At 42.7% G+C, this 19,755-nt stretch overlaps 1 protein-coding gene across 4 annotated transcripts; it reads right to left on the bottom strand.

Annotated features, from left to right (window-relative positions):
* Positions 1-4,275: 4,275 nt before the first annotated feature.
* Positions 4,276-18,155, bottom strand: LOC141215215 (RNA-binding protein 14-like). 4 transcript variants are annotated; one of them, XM_073665527.1, is made up of 4 exons: positions 17,674-18,153; positions 10,645-11,605; positions 8,892-8,954; positions 6,941-7,078 (listed from the first exon to the last, which is right to left on the bottom strand). In XM_073665527.1, the coding sequence occupies exons 1-3, from the start codon at positions 18,014-18,016 to the stop codon at positions 8,933-8,935; spliced, it is 1,326 nt and encodes a 441-aa protein (XP_073521628.1). In that variant the 5' UTR covers positions 18,017-18,153; the 3' UTR covers positions 6,941-7,078; positions 8,892-8,932. The 4 variants fall into 4 exon arrangements, with proteins under 4 accessions (XP_073521630.1, XP_073521627.1, XP_073521629.1 ...); XM_073665526.1 differs by lacking the exon at positions 8,892-8,954 and having other exon boundaries at positions 6,065-7,078; positions 17,674-18,155; XM_073665529.1 differs by lacking the exons at positions 6,941-7,078; positions 8,892-8,954; positions 10,645-11,605 and adding an exon at positions 4,276-4,972 and having other exon boundaries at positions 17,674-18,152.
* Between the last annotated feature and the right edge of the window lie 1,600 nt (positions 18,156-19,755).

The following is a 19,755-nucleotide window of genomic DNA, read 5'->3' on the forward strand; positions in this document are numbered from 1 at the left end:
TAAAAATGTATAGGCTGGAGACCGGCCCACATGATGTCACCACAAGGGGCGTGTGGGCAGATCTCCCCTTAGGTATAAGAGAATCCATGGAGAAGACAGGAGCACTCATTGCCAGGGGGGAATAAGAATTATAAGCAACAGGTCCTGTTCAATAACAGCATAATCTAACTGGGGAGCCCCTCCTCCACCTATATTGAATCGTCTCAGCGATTGTATAGTGTAAGTAAAGCTATCTTCTTTTACCCTGTTTATTTTATGTAACTGCGTATGTATTTTAATGTCTCCTTTGTAACATCCTTGTATATATTTTTCCTAAACACTGCCTCCCTTTTGGATTAAACCTAAAATTTAATAGCTCTGTTTCTTTTGTTCTGTAATCGTTCCCTTCCTCAAAGCTATATACGCTACCAAAACGCGGGGCGTCCGGCCAGGCCTGTATTATATTTCAAACTCGGCCGGTGGTGGCAGAGAGTATTAATAATTGGGCTATCGTGAAGCTGACAGTGACCGTACGGAGGGCGTTAAACACGGATTCCAGGCTGTGGAACCCAGGGTGTTGCGCCATACGCTCACTGGTCGCTTACCGATACCTATGTAGAGAGTAGTCTGGATCGCGTGCTCGTGACTCCGGACGAAATACTGACAGCGTGACGGCACGGTGAGATATTGCGTGATCTCCCCGGTGTCGTCCCCCTGTGTGTGTTGGAATTCCTGACACTCATTACTCAAAACCCATTAGAAATTGCTTGATTCGAGTAACGAGCATCCGAGCATTTTAGTACTCGTTTTTCTCCAATCATTATCCATTTGTTGAAACCATCCTCTTTTCAACTTCAGCTTTTTTATTTACAGATGGTGTTATGTTTGTATTAAAAATTTGTTGAAATTTCATTGAATCCATTCTTCCCTCTACCCGTGAAATGTTGCCAGTGCCATTGGCTGCAACACAACCCCAAAGCATGATTGATCAACTCCCATGCTTAATGGTTGAAGAGATGTTGTTTTCCTGAAATTCTGTGCCCTTTTTTCTTTACACATGCCATTGATCATTGTGGCCAAAGAGTTCTATTTTAACCATATTGGTCCACATGACTTGTTTCAAAAATGCTCTCACTGAAATTTTGCTTTGTCTTCCAGACCTTGTCTTGACCTCCACTGTTCCTGTTAACTGCCATTTCTTAATTACATTTTGAACTGAGTAAAGGGCAACTTGAAAATGTTTTGCTATCTTCTTAGAGTCTTCTCCTACTTTATGGGCCTCCAACATTTTCATTTTCAGAATGCTAGGCTGCTTAGAAGAACCCATGGCTGCTGTTTTTTAGCACAAGGTTAGAGGAGGCTGGGTTTTTATAAAGCTGGGAAATTTGCATCACCTGGCCTTTCCTAACAATGATAATGAACAAGCCATAACCCTAGCAGGCTAATTAAGGTCTGAAACCTTGTTCAAAATTATCTGAACACACAAATCTCTTAAGTGTGCCCGAACGTTTTCATCGGGCTATTCTCCTTTTTGCAAGTTTTAAAGTGACTATATTTTTTTTTGCCAAAAGTACAAAAGAAATGTGTCATCTTTAGCTTTAGGCCTTTTAGAGATCATTTCACCTTCAACTTGCTTAACTGTTCACAATAACAGTAATTTTGACCAGGGGTGCCAAAACCTTTACATGCCACTGAAAAAAAAAGGGGCTGAGGGGGACATCATATTATATGAGAGATTGTGGGGAACATTATACTTGGAGCTGTGAGGGATATTATACCTGGGCTGTGGGGACTTCATAATATATACTATTTGGGGGGCATCATATTGTATAGGGGATTGTAGGGGACATTATACTGGGGGCTGTGGAGACATCATACTGTAAAGGGGGCTTTGGTGACCATATTCTATAGGGGTCTGTGGTGGACTTCATACTGTACATTGGGGGTTGTTGTAGACATACTGCATAGGGAGCTGTGGTGGACATCATAGTGTATATTGGGGGCTGATGTGGCTATCATACTGTTCAGGCTGCTGCAGTGACAATCATACCATGTGGGGGGATAGTGTGAGGAGGGGGTAGATTGGAGAGGACAACGTGGTGGGTAGTATGTGGGCATAGTGTGTAAAGGGAGCACAGAATGGATATGGAGAGGGGGCAGAATTAAATGGGGGCATAGTATGGAGAGAGTTTAGCATGGCAGGGAGACAGTGTGGCGATCTAGAGTGTGTAAGGAAAACCAGTGGAGAGGGGACAGCCATGGTATGGGCCGTGGTTCAGCAGGGCGAATGGTTATATCTGATAATGGCAGACATTGGGGTGGTTGTAGCTGATAATGGCACAGTGGGGTGGTTATAGATCATTAAGGCAGACATTGTGGAGATCATATACCATTGGAGGCTTATTTGGGGCATAGTATGGACAGATTTTTATGCAGAGGATATTAAATGACACTCTTTTTATGGTCATTGTGTCAGGATGTGCTGCAGAAGACTGGAGAAGAGAGAAGCCTGCAGAGAAGAGCAGTGGATGAGAAAATTCATCATGGTGTCAGGACAAGATGGAGATGAAAAGAAACGACTCAATCAGAAAATATGTCACCTATAAGGTACCTGGATGTACATGTTTACTTGTTGATACTGACTACATTTCATCAGTACTGTGGTTCCTGTATGGTCCACAGTCTGATAAAGAATGATAACAATAGTAAGGAGATGCTGGGAGTTAGGCTATGTGCCCACGATGCAGAAATGCTCCGGATTTTTCCTGGGCGTTTCTGCATCTCCCTGGCAGAAAAAACGCATGCGGATTTTACAATCGTTTGTCAAGCGTTTTTAGCATGCGATTTTGCATGCTTTTGTCAAGTGCTTTTCCAAGCGATTTTAGCATCACTTGGAAAAGTGCTTGAAAGTTGGTCACACAATATAAATCTATGCAACCGGCATGGATTTATATTGTGTGACCAACATAATGTTAAAAAAAGAATTAGAACGTAAAAAATAACCTTATACTCATCTTTCCGGTGGCCTTGGTCTGCTCCCGGCGTCGCTGCTGGCTCCGTGGCAGGTACCGGTAATGTAAAAGGGCCTTCCATGACGTCAGCTGTCGCGTGACCTGTCACGCGACCACTGATGTTGGCGGTCGCGTGACCTGTCACATGACCGCTGACGTCATGGAAGGTCCTTTTACATTACCGGTACCCGCCACGGAGCCAGCAGCGACGCCGGAAGCAGAGCGGGGGCCATCGGAAGGTGAAAATGCACTCTGTTGAGCCTCAGCCCTAAAGTACATCACTTTTTTATTACTGTTGATGGTATTATTTGGTGAAAAAGCTCACAATTCCAGTGGTAGTGGTCTTCAGAGCTTCTTACCTGACCCATCAGAGTGGGAGGGGGGATGAGTGAGGGCACTTTGGTCATCAACCCATTGCTTTACTTAGGGGCTGAGCATTAATCGGATGTGGGGGGGGTAGCTTTCGATTTAATCTGCCTAGAGCACCAAAATACCTTGTTCAGGCCTTGCATATAACTAAAGGGAGTTACCTCCCTCCATGCTCAGGATCATATTGTGGGCTGTACCTTGGACCTGATTCACACCAAGCTGGAATTCCTAGTATTTCCAGGTACAAAAACACCTTCAGATCAGCACTTGGTTTCAGTTATACAGGGTGGGCCATTTATATGGATACACCTAAATAAAATGGGAATTGTTGGTGATATCAACTTCCTGTTTGTGGCACATTAGTATATGGGAGGTGGAAAACTTTTCCAGATGGGTGGTGACCATGGCAGCCAATTTGGATCCAACTTTATTTTTTTCAATGGGAACAGGGTCATGTGACACATCAAACTTATTGAGAATTTCATACGAAAAACAGTGGTGTGCTTGGTTTTAACGTAACTTTATTCTTTCATGAGTTATTTACAAGTTTATGACAACTTATAACATGTGTTTAAAGTGCTGCCCATTGTGTTGGATTGTCAATGAAACCCTCTTCTCCCACTCTTGACACACTGATAGCAACACCACAGAAGAAATGCTAGCACAGGCATCCAGTATCCATTGTTTCAGATGCGGCACATCTCATATCTTCACAGCATAGACAATTGCCTTCACATGACCCCAAAGATAAAAGTCTAAGGGGGTCAGATCGGGAGACCTTTGTGGCCATTCAACTGGCCCACGACAACCAATCCACTTTCCAGGAAACTGTTCATGTAGGAATGCTCGGACCTGACACCCATAATGTGGTGGTGCACTATCTTGCTGGAAAAACTCAGGGAAAGTGCCATCTTCAGAGCATAAAGAGGGCAACATATCATCATGTAACAATTTCAGATATACAGTGGCATTAAGGTTTCCATTGATGAAGAATGGCCCACTATCTTTGTACCCCATATACCACCAATTTTTGTGTTCCAACCGTCTTGGAGGGATCTATCTACTGTGGGTTAGTGTCAGACCAATAGCGGTGGTTTTGTTTGTTAATTTCACCCTTCACAAAAAAGTTTGCCTCATCACTGAACATAATGTTCTGTGTAAACTGTGGGTCCTGTTCCAATTTTTGTTTTGCCCATTCTGCAAATTCAGTGCGCCGATCTGAGTCATTCTCGTTGAAATGCTGCAGCAGCTGGATGTTGTAAGGGTGTTATTTGTGAGTAGCTAATATCCGCCAAGGGGATGTTCGACTGATGCCACTCTCCAGTGACATGCGGCGAGTGCCAAACTATGGGCTCTTGCTGAATGAAGCTAGGACAGCCACTGATGTTTCTTCATTAGTGACAGTTTTCTTGCATCCACATTTTGGCCAATCCAACACTGAACCTGTTTCACGAAATTTGGCAAGCAGTTAGCTAACTGTAGCATGGGAGATGGGTGGTCTCGTAGGGTGTCTTGCATTGAAATCTGCTGCAATGACCCGGGTACTGCGTTCACTAAACGTCAACACAATTTCTATCACTCCTCACGTGTTAACCTCTGTGACATGTCAATGGCTGTAAACAAAGAGAAACTTGTAAATAACTCATTAAAGAATAAAGTTACGTTAAAACCAAGCACACCGTTGTTTTTCTTATGAAATTCTCAATAAGTTTTATGTGTCACATGACCCTCTTGCCATTGAAAAAAAATAAAGTTCGATCCAAAAATGGTCAACACCCATCTGGAAAAGTTTTTCCCCTACCATATACTAATGTGCCACAAATAGGAAGTTGGCATCACCAACCATTCCCATTTTATTTAGGTGTATCCATATAAATGACCCACCCTGTATATCTATCCTATTTGCACAGATAATTTATGGAATTACTGAAGGTGGTTTTCTCATTATAAAGACTGATCTCATAATCCAAAAATGGTAATAAAAATAAAACTATAACTCTACATTTTAATGTATGTGAATTTATACTTCTGTTCACATGCGTACAATAGCACTCGCTTTTTATTACACAACTAGACCCCATACATCTCAGCTAACATTACATGATTTTGATGTTCATTTACATCTGAATTTTTTTCTATTTACTTGTGTCAAGTGATTGTGTAGTGATTCCCTATATATAATGCCCATGTTTTTCACCAGAATTCACCATCTCAGTTACCCGAAGTTCCTGTTATAAACTGCACACTGTTCCACATATACTCTTTTCTTGGTGGGTGGAGAAGGGGCACACAAACTCGTATCAGTGTTTCTGATTATGCAGCTCCTGTCACATAGATATAATGAGAATCCCAGTTCAGCTTCCATGAATGTTTATTTATGGTCTATTAACTTATTTTGAAGTATATAATAAACTGTATCATCCCAGTAGGTAGCAGATCATATGTGCTGATGTGCAGGGAGACTAAAATATAAAGCAATATAAAATCTAAAAAGAGAAGCAGATGAGGCGTGTACACTTCACAGAACACGCAAAACACCAAAAAGTAATCAATTGAAGGGTTCCGGGACCATTAAATATGTATTTTCTAAACCGCTTCATTAGTAGTCTGCATATCACCAGCTAACAGTTTAGGCGAAGTGGCTGTGATCTGAAGAGGAAAGATTGGATATTAATTTAAATAAATAATTCTAGAAAAATCAAAACTAAAACATGGAAAGTTTAATTGCATTTAATTAGGAAAAATACAACAGGAGAACTTCAAATTAAAATATCAATATCGACCAGAAAGTCTTGCATGAAAAATACAGTTAGCACTAAAATTATAAAAGGATCACAATAAGTTGCATTTTCATAAAAATATATATACCAAGTTTGTGGCCAACGCAGATAATAAAAATGTGTCTCCTATTGCAGCAGGCAGCCGTTTGGTCTCAAGGGGTCAACAACTTCTTGGTTACATACAAATTGGCTTGGTCTTGCGCGACAAAGGTGTGTTGTGTTTAAAAAAGAAGTCAAACATGGATCAAACACTATTTTCTTTTGATCAAAACATTTCATATCACGGGGGAACACCTGTTACCTGTTTCATGGTAAACCCTTCCCTCCTTTACACCATGTCAACTAACAGGCACAAGCTTAGAATATATAACGGTGTGTGAAGCAACATAAAAAACACCCAAGCCCCCTATATCTGACATGTGAAAATAAACGGAGAGGTTTCTCCTCATATGAAAGAAAAAACATTGAGAACTGATCAAGAAAGCCTTAATGCCATATCCATACCTAGTTTGTTATGAAACAAGGATTTTTGGACTGCAGAAGTTATGTACACAAAGAAAAAGTGAAAGGGCTGTAATAAAACGTGTCAGTGCTTATCAAAACGAATTTGATCACTTGAAACCTGACTGGTGGTGAAGGGTAACAGTGACTTTATTAGAATATTCTGTACACTTGAGGGACATTATCACCCTATATTCTAAAAACACTTGTCCGACATCACACCAGAGATGCTGTTACATACGTCGCGGATAATTGGGTGCTTGTGCCGCTCTTAGATAATCATTGTAAGCTGCATATTGAGGATACTCAGATTGTGTTTCAGCTGTCTGGTGAAAATCCATTTGTGCCTTGGGCGGCGATCGACGGAAGGAATCCTGTGGCTTCTGTGCTAAACGGCGATAATCAGATAGTTCAGAGTAACGGCGGTCAGGAGCGATCCTGCGGTCGAAACACAAAAGGAGGTTTTTTTAATACTACTACAAAAAAAAAAAAAAAAAGCGCACCGTAAACTACACAAGTAGTAACTAGAGAAGAGGTCCGTTAAAAAAAAAAAAAAAGTACACTCCAAGGCCACATTAATACGTTCAGTATTTGACATAAGTATTTGTAAGCCAAAACCAGGAGCGAGTGAAAAATGCATAAGTGGTGCATGTGTTTCTATTAACTTTTCCTCTGATTGTAAGCTAAAAACAGGAGTGAAACAAATACTGACCAAATACTGAATGTCTGAACGTGGCCTAAATGAGTTTTCAGCATTGCTCCAGTCGTGATGTTACTACATGTGGCATTGTGACTAGGACGACGCACAGCATCCGGAGGACTGAAACGATTAGAAGGTCTTTAATAAAGTGTGTGGCACAGTAAACTTGGGGTCTCCATTGATCAACATTTTCCTGTAGATTGCTGGTGTTTTCAGGAAAATTCAGAGTGCCTAGGTTATGTCCTTACACTGCTGCTAACTATCATTAAAAGCCCTCCTGTACCAGAGTAGTGATTTAGCCTCTCATCGGACATGACAGTTAAAAAAAATAAATAAAAATAACACCAGTTGTTTGTCATGTGAATATCCGCCTCGCATCACCTATTTTCTAAATAAAATAGGTTAAAAAATAAGTGCAGATTAGATTATATATATATATTTTTTTTATTATTTTTTTAAAAGGTGGCAGAGTTAATTTTTTCTACTACAGAGCTCCAAACTCCCAGCATGTACAAAGACAATAGCCGTGATGTAATTCTGTCTGCCTGCAGCTACCACTAGAGCTTACTACATACTGTTAATAAATTAATGGTGCCTTCATCAGCTTGATTTGGTCACAGTGATGTTTAAAGCCAAGCTCACACATCCTCTGCTGCACATAAACAATTGAAAAATCTAGTAAACAATTTACTTCAATGTTCCTTATCCATAACTTTTGGCAATTGCTCTAGCCCTGGAAAAGATACGTGTAGGTCTGTATTAAACTAGAAAATAAAAGCATGCAGTAAGCGTAAAAACGTTTGATATTGGTGGCTGCAGGCAGCCAGAACCTCTCATTTTTCACATAGTGTGTATTAAATGTTTCATCTCTTCACAAAATGTAGGATAAATATCACCCCACCACCGTCCCATCCACCCCCAATTCAGAACTTTAGGAATAATACCAGGAAAAAAAAAAATCTATAACGTTAAAGGGGTATTCCAACTTCCTAAGGCAGGAATATCTATATCCTGTGCTGTTCACAGGAGGTGGCGACTCCGGAAACAACTTGGCAGCCTTAACTACGCCATTTCTAAATCTTGCATAAAAGTGAAGAATTATATAAAGAGTAGGGTTGAGCGAGTATGTTCTGTCCGAGTATGCTCGGGCCGAGATTCGAGTATTTACAGCTGCTCTGTGATATGGTTGAATCGCTCCCGTGTGCATGATTTGCGACTGTTTGACAGCTTTATTACATGTGAGGAATGTGTAAGAAATAGACATTCCTCACATGTAATAAAACTGTCAAACAGTCGCAAATCATGCACAGGGAGCGATTCAACCATATCACAGAGCAGCTGTAAATACTCGAAACCCGGCCCGAGCATACTTGGCGAAAGGGTTAATAGAACATACTCGCTCAACACTAATAAAGAGCATAGCACAGCCAGGTTGACTATTTCTGGGTTCCCATAGAGGCAGATATTCCCATCTCGGAGATAAATGGATGTGAATGACCCTTTAATAACTGGTTAAATAGTATTAGTAAGTTGGATAAGTCAATTATTTACCTATATATGTGAAGGGGATTTGGAGCACTGTATCAGAAACATCAGCTCCTGTGTCCTCCAAAGCTATTAACGAGAAAGTTACATTATGAAGTTAAACAGTACTACTACCCAACAATGGCAGGGTTTTACAATAGTGATATCTACACCTAGTTGTGAACAATTCAATGTTTTCCACTAGACTGCAGCTAAAGCTCAATAATAAAAATCTAAAAACTCTTGCAGCCTTATAATGACACTACACTGCTTAGATGCTAGAAAACCCCAGAAAAAAAGTGCAGCAAGCAGGGCAACACAATAAAACATATATATTTTATTTAGGTCTCATTAAAAAGCATACAAGAAAGAATAAAATAAGCAATAAAAAAATGACAAAGTATTCAGACATATGAAAGAAATGGTTGGTGAGCCCCTGACGAAGCACCTGTGAAATGTGTGTCGTGTACATGGTGTGTGAACCACTGCATTTCTTACATTGGTTGAATTCGCTGGTTATCAGGGTAATTTTATGGTTCACAGAACCCACTATTACTTATCTTTGTTCCCCTGTATTTACTCAAGAAACTTTTTTTCCATTATTCTTTGAAAGGACAATATACGCATTTTCACCAGCAGCTACTTATCCCCACATTGTATATTACAAATTGTGTTTGATATTTACATGTATAAATTCTATGGGTTATTTTTTGGCTCACCCATTTATTTCTTTTATGTCTGTGTACTTTGACAATTTTTTATTGTTTCATATATGCTTTTTAATGAGACCTAAATAAATTGTATGTGTTTTATTGAGTTACCCTGCTTACTGCACCTTTTTCTTGGTTTTCCATTATCTAATAAGAACAGTGGGACGAACCTCTTTTGGTTCTGGGTCACAGCTTTTTCGGTTTTCTTACTGATTAGATGATAGGTAACAAAGGTTGACAACATTCAACTTCCTAGCTGTGACTTAACAGATATATGGTGGACCAACTATTGAGACTCCTATCTCGCCACTCTTTGGTCACGTCACCCTCTGCCACAATGACTTACTCCCTCCTCTAATAATTAAACATAGACCCTAAAACGTACTAACCAAAGAAAATGTCCCAAAATCCAACAATTCACTGAGAGGTGCATATTACTGCTTTGATACTGAAGGACCTAACTTTACAGACCTTACGGTTTTTATACTACTTTCTGTATACTAACAATGCACTGAGGAAATAATTACTTTCATCCCATTTAAACAATATACGGCAGAATACAAATATCCAGTAGGCAGCTGTCCATAAAGAACGCACTGCAGAGGGACATCAGGAGGTGTGAAAAAATGAGGGAGAGGTTTAGGTAAGTCTAACTTCTTAAAAGTTAGAAGTAGAGCAACCAATTTGTTTTAGGAGGGGATAAGACAACGTGGGGGGGGGGGTGGAGGAGAACTTGCTGTGGTCACTGGAGATGATGGAGGCAGTGTAGGGTAGTGGGGAGGAGTACTACTCATATTACCAAGGGGAGTTCTAGCCTGACTACATAGCAAGTGATGTGTAAAGCCTATCCAAGTTTTAGTGTGAATCCAGCATATAGCATGTCACTGCAGGCTCCTAACTTTTGTAACTGGCTTCTAAACCTAGCATAATTTGGCTTGGGCTAGCCCAATAAAAGAACACAAAAATGCCCATTCCCTGCTAAGAGCAAAAAGGACACATTACTGATTCACCTATTTGGGTCTTATGTAATGGTAATCTCAACCCAGCCTAGCTCGCTTGATTTTACTTACCTTTTATAAGCATCTGACGCTTTCTTGAAGCTATCTGAGGTAGCACTTCGTGGTGGTGGAAGACAGGCACGCTCATACATGAGCGCATCATTTGTAGCCTGAAGGGATGAATAAGCAGCCTGTGTCCCAAGGCCGGAGATTTGGGAGGGGTCATAGGCGGTACCTTGCTGCTGACGATATGCAGTAGCCGACGCATAGGGAGTAGTGGTGGAAATGGATCCATAAGGGTTGGCTGCAGTCTGGGTTGTGTAGGACGACGCCATGGCAGGAATCTGTGCAGCGTATCCTGTGGTTAGAGTAGGAACTTGTTGCCGATAAGCTGCAGCTGTCTGGGCATTATATGTAGCGGTGTCTGCACCATATGTTGCGGTCTGGCTCTCATATCCAGTCTGATTCACAGCAGCAGCGGCGGCACGAGCAGCATAGGCAGAAGCCAACGCCGACGTCTGACTACTATAGGCGGACGACAACGATGGAGTAGTCTGGACCCCATAGGCGGATGACAATGAAGAATAGTCTGTCGCTGCAGTACGATACTTCTGTGCAAGTGCAGTGGAGGTCATTGCTTCCTCATAGTATGCTCTTGTGGGCGACCTCCGCAGGGGACTCCTGTCTCGCGAATAGTACATTGGGGAAGGTGGACGCACTCTGCTGTCGTAAGTATCATATTGCTCATAATCTCCACCATAACGCTCATATGGCGATTTCAAAGCATAGGACGCATAAGTCGCTTCGGTTGCTCTCCTGCGGTTATATGCTTCAGAGCGGCTCTGCGGTGCATCTCGGTATTCATAAGACCTACGTGAGCGACCGCTATGAGAGCTACCGTTACCGCCCATAGGCTTATTAGCCTTACTGGACATCTCCACATTAATCCGTTTGCCTCTTAAATCTCTGCCATTCAGTTTGTCGATAGCTTCCCTAGCGTCGCTTTCTTTTTCCATGTGAACGAACGCATAGTCTGATGAAGTAGCATACAAGGAGAGGAAAAAAAAAATATGTTATACATCTTTCAGAATTTATTAAGTACCTACACTGTAATATTTTCAAATGTATGTCATAGGCCGTAGATCAAATGTCATTCAGAGAATGAAAAAATGCACAATACTAAAGAACGGATCTATAGTGTACAATCGCCAAGCCCCAAATTAATCAAGGAGTCGAACTGTATAATATCCTCCTACTTAATGTTAAGTGTAATTGTATAATGATATTACAGCATTAGATCTAATTGCTCTGATCATATTTGCATAGCCAGATCTGTCACACCAAATACTGGTGGCAACTCACAGACCCAACTGACATAAAATAGGGGCCATTGGGTTCTACTGTGGTATCAGCCGTGGTGGTGGGGGGGAAATATCAGCGCCGTGTACAGAGCTATTCTTTCCATCAGAATGGAGACAACCAACAGAGCCAGCAATGCACGTTTGTAGAGACGAAGGCCAGGTTTACACCACCCAATAGCCAGTTTGGACAGGCCGATCACATTAAATATGTTCCCAGAGCAATCAGCAATAGATCGTTCAGTACAGGCAGGCTGTCAATGTACTCCATAACACGTCCTGTTTACGTAAGGCCACATGCTGCCAAGAACGATTAGTTTTTTAGCAAACCAAAAGATTACTTCACCAGACAAATGAGCATTTGCTCGCTCGTTGGGGGATTGGAAGCCTGCTTACACTGCACAATCATCGGGATAGACTGTAGATTAAAAAGAATTAAAAGGGATGTCCAGTCCAAAGCTACAAGTCTGCAGTCACTTTATGAGGCTGCAGACTTGTGAATCCTCACAAGGCGCGCACTGCACGCTGCGAGGAATCTCTGGTGCCAGGAGCGGCAGTCATGTGACCGCAAGTATGCAATATGAATACTCATGACCACATTACGAGTAGACTATTTCATGCCTCGCTCAATGCAAGTATGTAGCCAGGAGTATGCATATCATATACTTGTGGTCACATGACCGCAGCCAGAGAATCTATGTGAGCGGCGCTTTGCGCATGCCCGGGAGATGAAGGAGACCAATGCACGTCACAGGACCCTGTGACGTGCAGGGGAGGGGGGAAATATGATAACTAGGCACATAGGCGGGAATTTTCGGGGATTAATAAACAAATAGGCGGCGATTTCTTGGCGTCCCCCGGACGCTAAACCTGTGCAAAGAGGAGTTGATAGAAACAGATTTCTCTGCAATCAAACCTCTACTTTGGGCCATACAGCTATGTATGGATTTACTTTTCTATAACCTGATACCCATAGTAGAGGTCTGATATCTCCCAGGGGGTGACAGATTCCCTTTAAAGAAACTAATGTGATCAGAGATTTTCCATTTAATACGGCAGATGTTGGCTGTAAGCCAATAAGGAAATATAAAAAGTGCTAAAAACTGAGGGTTTTTTTGTGTCCACTTATATGGTGATTTCAGGACCTAGCTTTCATACTCCTGTGACTATAGGCCACGGAACAGCTGTGATGCATCCTGGCATCTGAGAACTATGTGAGAAACTGTTATGAGAGCTACGGTCACTGCTGATGCTTTATTGGCCAACTTTACATTAATCAGTTTGCCTCATATCTCTTACCGTTTGTTGATCGCCTCCTTAGTCACTCATTTTGGATGGGAACGAGTTGAATAAAACAACTAATAATGAAGCTGACCAAACTGTATGACATGTTGACTAACTTGTTACCCAGGGATTGTTCCATCTTCACCACAAAAGGAGAAGAGGTCGTAAAAATATTTTTCTTAAAAGCAAACCTGTCAGCAATAATTTACACAGACAATCGATACCTTTGTGACCCCAAAATGTTCTTCCAGCAGTGAGACACAACCTTTTGAAAGTATATGTAAATGATGCTGCAAGTGCATTGGGCCGTGTCCATGTATTTCCAACGCCTCAGTTTTCATCGCCTGGTGCCATCCTCTTCTGGATGATTGAGAGATCGTTGGCATGGCAGACACACAGATGTGAAAGTACTTCACATGTACAATGAGAAGACCATGCACATAGACATGATGTAATACATCAAACAACCTGTCAACCAGAAGAGGGCGGCACAAGGCGAGGAATACATAGACCAGCCGAGACGTAGAAGTGCATCATCACACCCCAGTGCACTTCCATCCTCATTTACACATGCCTACTTATTGTGATTTCTCATAATTCTTTTTTGTTTTAAAGTGCTTCAAGTAAGGGGTGGTGAAAAAAAACGCTGAAAAAACGCAGGTGTCAAGTTTTTTGTGCCTAAACCAGAATGAGATTTTTTCCACTGAACTTTATGTACATACATAAGGCTATGTTCACACATGTTTTTTTTCCAGCAGCAAAACCTGATCTCTTGCCAGGATGTTGTTCTGGATTTTTGTGTGCGTTTTTTCACTGCCATTTTGTCTCAGTTATGCATGTACATAAAGTTCAGTGAAAAAAAAAAATCTCATTCTGGTTTAGGCACAAAAAATGCTGAAAAAACACTGAAAGTGACATGCTCTATATTGCAAAAAAACATGCAAAGCACAAAATCCTGAACAAATAAAAAAACAAGGTGTGCATGACATTTCTGGAATTTCATAGACTTTGCTGGTATTGCAAAACGCAGCTGAAGTTTTGCATAAAAAACCATGATGTGTGAACATAGCCTAAGAGACAAAAGGACAGTGAAAAAAAACCACCCCAAAAAAAAAAAAAAGCCGAAAAAGCAAGAAAAAAAAATAGCAACAAAAATCCTGAACAACTTCCTGGCAAGAGATCAGGTTTTGCTGCAGAAAAAAAACATGATGTGTGAACATAGCCTAAAGCTCTTTACTAGGGATGAGCAAGTTGATTCACAGACCCTGGTTCAGTGGCAATGTGAGTAGTCTTTGACAACTGGACTGGAGACCTGCAACCCAGATCCTATCTGCCAGCATCCCCAGCTCCACTACTGGTTAGCGGGCCTGGTGCAAAGTTATAACTGCAGCAATACGCACACAAGACATTGCACCAGGCTGACAATCAAAGGAGGAGTCATGGATGTCAGCAGGTAAGTGGAGGTTCTCAGGCTCCCACCCAATAGCCATGAACTAATGACCCGTGCGCTGGAGCAGGGCCCTGCAAATCGATCCACTCTACTCTACTTTTTACTCATCCTGTCAGGCTGTGTTCAGATGGAGGGGTTTTTTTGTAGGTGGACAAAACCTTGCGTTTTTCTAGTAGAAAGTGCTTCAGAAAATGTTGCATTGTTGGGGAAGTTTTTTCTCTTTACTTGAAGTGTTTTTTCTTTTTGTTTTAATTTCAGCATTTTAATTGGATGTGTCAAGTTTTAAGCAGATTTCAAGAAGAATATGCCTCAGAGATAATGTCACTTTTTTCCCCACAGGGCGTTTCTCAATCTTAAAGGGAACCTGTCACCAGAACAAAACTCTATTAACCTGCAGATATGGGGTTAATCTGCAGGTTAATAGCGTTATTATGCTGCCCGGCGCCTGCATGCAGCTGGACGCTGCGGGGAGAAAATTAACTTTATTCTCCCCAGCAACGTGCCCATCTCAGGCACGGGGACGGCGCCAGCACGGATTTAGGCACCACAGAGCGGTGGCTGTAACCACGCCCCTGGCCCTAACACTGCTTCTGCATCAAGGTCACCAGTCAGTCAGGGGGGTGCGGTTACAGCTTCTGCTCTGTATAGAGTGGTGACTGAACCAGTGTCGGCGCCGCCCACGTCACTGAAACAGGAATGCTGCCGGGGCGAATAAAGTTAATTTTGTCTCTGCAGCGTTGGTCTAAGTGCAGGCGCCAGCTAGCATAATAATGCTATTAACCTGTAGATTAACAGCATTTTGGGTTTTTTTGATGACCGGTTCCCTTCGAGAAAAAAAAAAAAAAAATCATGTACGAAAAAATTATTTACCATAGACGCAAAATAGGAAAAAGTTTTCCAAGCATTGTTTAAGTGTCTCTACACACTCAAAAGAAAAAAAAACAGCTTAAGGCCATTTTCACTCAGTTTCTGGAGATGTTTTGCTCCAAAAATCCTTGGAAAACTCTTTCAATTTATTTCTATGGGAAATCCACTTCATTGTTCATGTGAGGGTTTTTAGAGTTTATTAGGGTACATGCCCACAATCAGGAATAGCAGCTTTTTGGACGCAGCCCACTTGCGCTGTGTCCAAAAGGCTGCGTTCTACATTAGAAGCAGTGGATGGGATTTATAGGAATTCCATGCCCACTGTGCTTCTATCTGACGCTGCGTAAACTCGCTTGCTGCGTGGGTTAATGAGCAGTAGCATGTCAGTTTCTGTTGTGGAGACCATAGTCTCTGCAAAAGAAATTTCCACAATAGAATTTATTGGATGCGTTAAATCCGCATAGTTCACTGAACACGAGGATTTAACTGCGTATTGAGAATGCAGCGAATATACGCTGCTATTTCCTGATCATGGGCACATACCCTTAAAGGGGTGGTCTAAAGTCAAAGTAAGTTTCATTCTGAATCCCTATTTAGTTCCATAATCTAAACTAATATACCTGCGATAAAAATTCCCTAAATACACTATTTAACAGCTTTTCTAACATACTTCCTTTCTTGTGACACTGAGTAGCCCAGCATGCACTGAGATTTTCAAACAAAGAGTCATCAGGGGGCAGCGGTCCCTGCCCACTCCCTGAAACTAAGCATTATCAGTGACACTGGTGTAATGTGATGGACTAATCCCTGTGTGCTGTGCACAATGACAGCGCGCTATGCTGCAGAGAGGAGACGGCAACAGAGCAGTTCCACAATACCTGGTGTGCAGAGACCATTGACATCATCTGCGGGGGCGGCGCTGGTCTCGTATTGTGACACCACTCTGTTGCCGGTTCGTCACTGCTGATCCAAGCCAGCAACAGAGACCGCGCTGTGATTGTGCACAGGGACTAGCCCAGACCCTGAAAGGAGTGCCACTGACGCTAAGTTACAGGGTGGAGACAGAGGCTGCAGCACTGACCGTAGAGTCTGATGACGATTCAAAAGCAAAACATCAAATAGGAAGTTTGGGTGGGGTTAAACTAATAGGGTAGTGAGGTAACGGTAGGGAATTTTTAACGGATGAGTATTAAGACAGTTTAGATTATGGCACTAAATGGATAGGGAATGGAGAAATTTACTTTGGACAACCCATTTAAGCCTTTCTTTCCTTAGAAGGTCCTGATAAAAGCCTGGTGGGGTAGGGATGCACATCACTTCTCTTAAATAGACCCCATATGGAATATATCCTATATAAAAAAAAAAAGGCAAAATATAACCTCTTCAGGAATAGAAAATGTCTCTAATAAGCGTTTCAAGAAAGGGCTTTCTCCTTGAAAAAAAAATTAATAAAGTAAGTGTGAACATTGTTTTATAGCTTATGTGTATAGCCGGTCTTCAGACGACACTAAACCTTCACCATCGGACTACTGCTCACCCTGCACCAGACGGGAATACTTTTTAAAGGAAACCTCCTGTTCCATCGCACCTCACAGGGAGTATGAGTAACGCAAAAACTGCGATGATAGAAGTGAATGGGGAAATTAACGGCGCGGCTTCCCACATCAAAGTAATGAAAAGCGACTGCGACATCTCGCTATGTGCCCACAGATAAGAGCGCAAACTGGATTAACGACGATAAGGACATTACATAACGTCGAAATATATCCTTGTATACAGGATAACATTTACACGTATTTCCGGAAACTGCATTAATGGCGATAATTGGATTCGGACGCATTACACATCGTCGAAACATCTCTTTCTCACAGGATGATGTTACGTGTGTCTCGACGACTAAATGACAGACTGATGTGGATGGAGCAATACTGTAAACGGCTTGTGTGTCCCTCAGCCAACTCCTTTTGGGCACAGGCCACACTAGAAGGGGTTAACTACACAGAGCACTATAGAAACGCGGGGAGAAGGCAACAGGATTCAGTCAGACAAGCGCACACTAGCGGCCGCCATCTTAGGTCACCCAGCGCTCGGCGGCCATTTTAGTTTCCTCACACACGTCTTCCTTCCTCCGGTCGTTATTACCTTTCACCACATCGCACTCTATCACGTTCCCATACTTTTCGAACAGGGTTCGGAGATCGGAGGCGTCGCAGTCGGTGCCGACATTGCCTATGAATATCTTCCAGGTGTTCTGGGGTCGGGGCTTCGATAGCTCCACCACCAATTTCTTGCCGTGGAGCTCGCGGCCGTTCAGCTCTTCGATCGCCTTCGTGGCGTGGTCCGACACCCTCATGTGAACGAAAGCGTATTGCTTCATGACGGCGCAGCTCACCACTGTGCCGTACTTCTGGAAGAGCTCAGTCAGCTCCTGCTGCGTGGTCCGGTCGTCCACATTACCGACGAAAATCTTAATGGTGTCCCTCATTTTCGTAGCTGAGGTGAAGGGAGGGAAAGAGAGTATGATGGCGGGGGCCCGATGTGCTCACTGCAACACGACGTCCGCGCAGCTGGGAGGAGGAAGAGTCCTGGCTGTGTGTTATCGCGATATGCGCTCCACGCTCCCTTCCTCATTCTCTCACACGTGGGTATAAAAAAACAAAATCATGTCTGTGATAGAATTCGTCTCGTCAGTTTTCATCCCTCAGCTGCGGGTGCTGCCTGGAACCTCAGGGAGGCTTTGTTCACTTCTGAGCATTTAGAAGTTTTTTGTTTTTTTTTCTGAGGTAAAAATAGGATAGAAAAATATTTTTATATTTTTTTTTTGCCAAAAAAAGAGGGAAATATAAACTTTTAAGTAGCGATAGTGGCTGCATTATGTCAGTCAGTGGAAATATGACTGCACTCGGCTATCATCCCGAGTGCAGTCTGTTTTTTTTTTCACAGACATGAATGGGCGAGTGCCATCCAAGTCGCTGAGGCAAATCGTGCACGCTGCGATTTTTTTCCTCAGACCACTCGTAGGAAAAAATTGGGATGTACACGGCCTCATATAATAATATGGGTACGAGCGCTATGCATCAAAACCATGGATAGCACTCGTCCGATTTATACAATGGTCTGCACAAGCCCTTAAGGTGCTTTCACATTGTGTTCTGTATCCCTGTCGGGGAACCGGTCCGAAAGCTCCCACAAAACGGGCTACGGATGCTTGCGCCGACTGGGCCAATAGACTGTAATGGTGACGGCAGAGTGAACATGCACTTTTTTCGGGAGTGTGCGCCTACAGGAGGCGGACACTCAAACGCAGTCTACTGCTTATCCCAAAAATGATGCACATCAGAGACCACATTTGCGCTGCCGTCACCATTACAGTCTAAGGCCCATGCATCCAGACCCCATTTTGTGGGGATTTCGGGGTTGTGTTAGGCTGCGTGCCCACTATGCGTTTAAGCGTTTCCGCAGCGGCAATTCCGCTGCAGAATCGCTTAAACGCTTGGTAGACGGCCTGCCATGTTCCCTAATCATAATCCGCATGTGCTGTGCATATGCTGTGGAAATTTCCGCTGCGGATTATCATTACGGAAAAATCCGCAGCACTACCAATTTTCTTGCATAAACGCGGCATTTTCGCCGCCATTGACTTGCATTGAATCGCTTAATATCCGCATGACTACATGTGCACATGCGGGTATTAAGTGATTCAATGTGCAGATGGTACCCGGGTCTGGAGAAGAGGAGACTCTCATCCAGACCTGGGTACCATGGTACCTGTAAAAAAAAAAAAAAAAATACACTATACTCACCTTCTGATGGCCCCCCCCCCCGGTCTTTTCTACGGCTCGCGATGGTCTAAAAGGACCTGCGATGATGTCATTTAGTCATGTGATGGGTCACGCGACCGCTGACGGCGGTCGCGTGACCTGTCACATGACTAAATGACGTCATGGAAGGTCCTTTCAGACCACGGCGAGCCGTATAAGAGACCGGACGCAGCGGAGAAAAGACCGGGGGGGGGGGCCATCAGAAGGTGAGTATAGTGTATTTTTTTTTATGTTAATTCTTTTTTTTTTTTTTTACATAAAAAAAAATACACTATACTCACCTTCTGATGGCCACCCCCCGGTCTTTTCTCCGCTGCGTCCGGTCTTTTCTACGGCTCGCGATGGTCTAAAAGGACCTGCGATGATGTCATTTAGTCATGTGATGGGTCACGCGACCGCTGAC

The sequence above is a fragment of the Phyllobates terribilis genome, unplaced genomic scaffold (assembly GCF_046119375.1).
Source record: "Phyllobates terribilis strain yellow unplaced genomic scaffold, ASM4611937v1 Scaffold_231__1_contigs__length_3143052, whole genome shotgun sequence".
Classification (NCBI taxonomy): Eukaryota; Metazoa; Chordata; class Amphibia; order Anura; family Dendrobatidae; genus Phyllobates; species Phyllobates terribilis.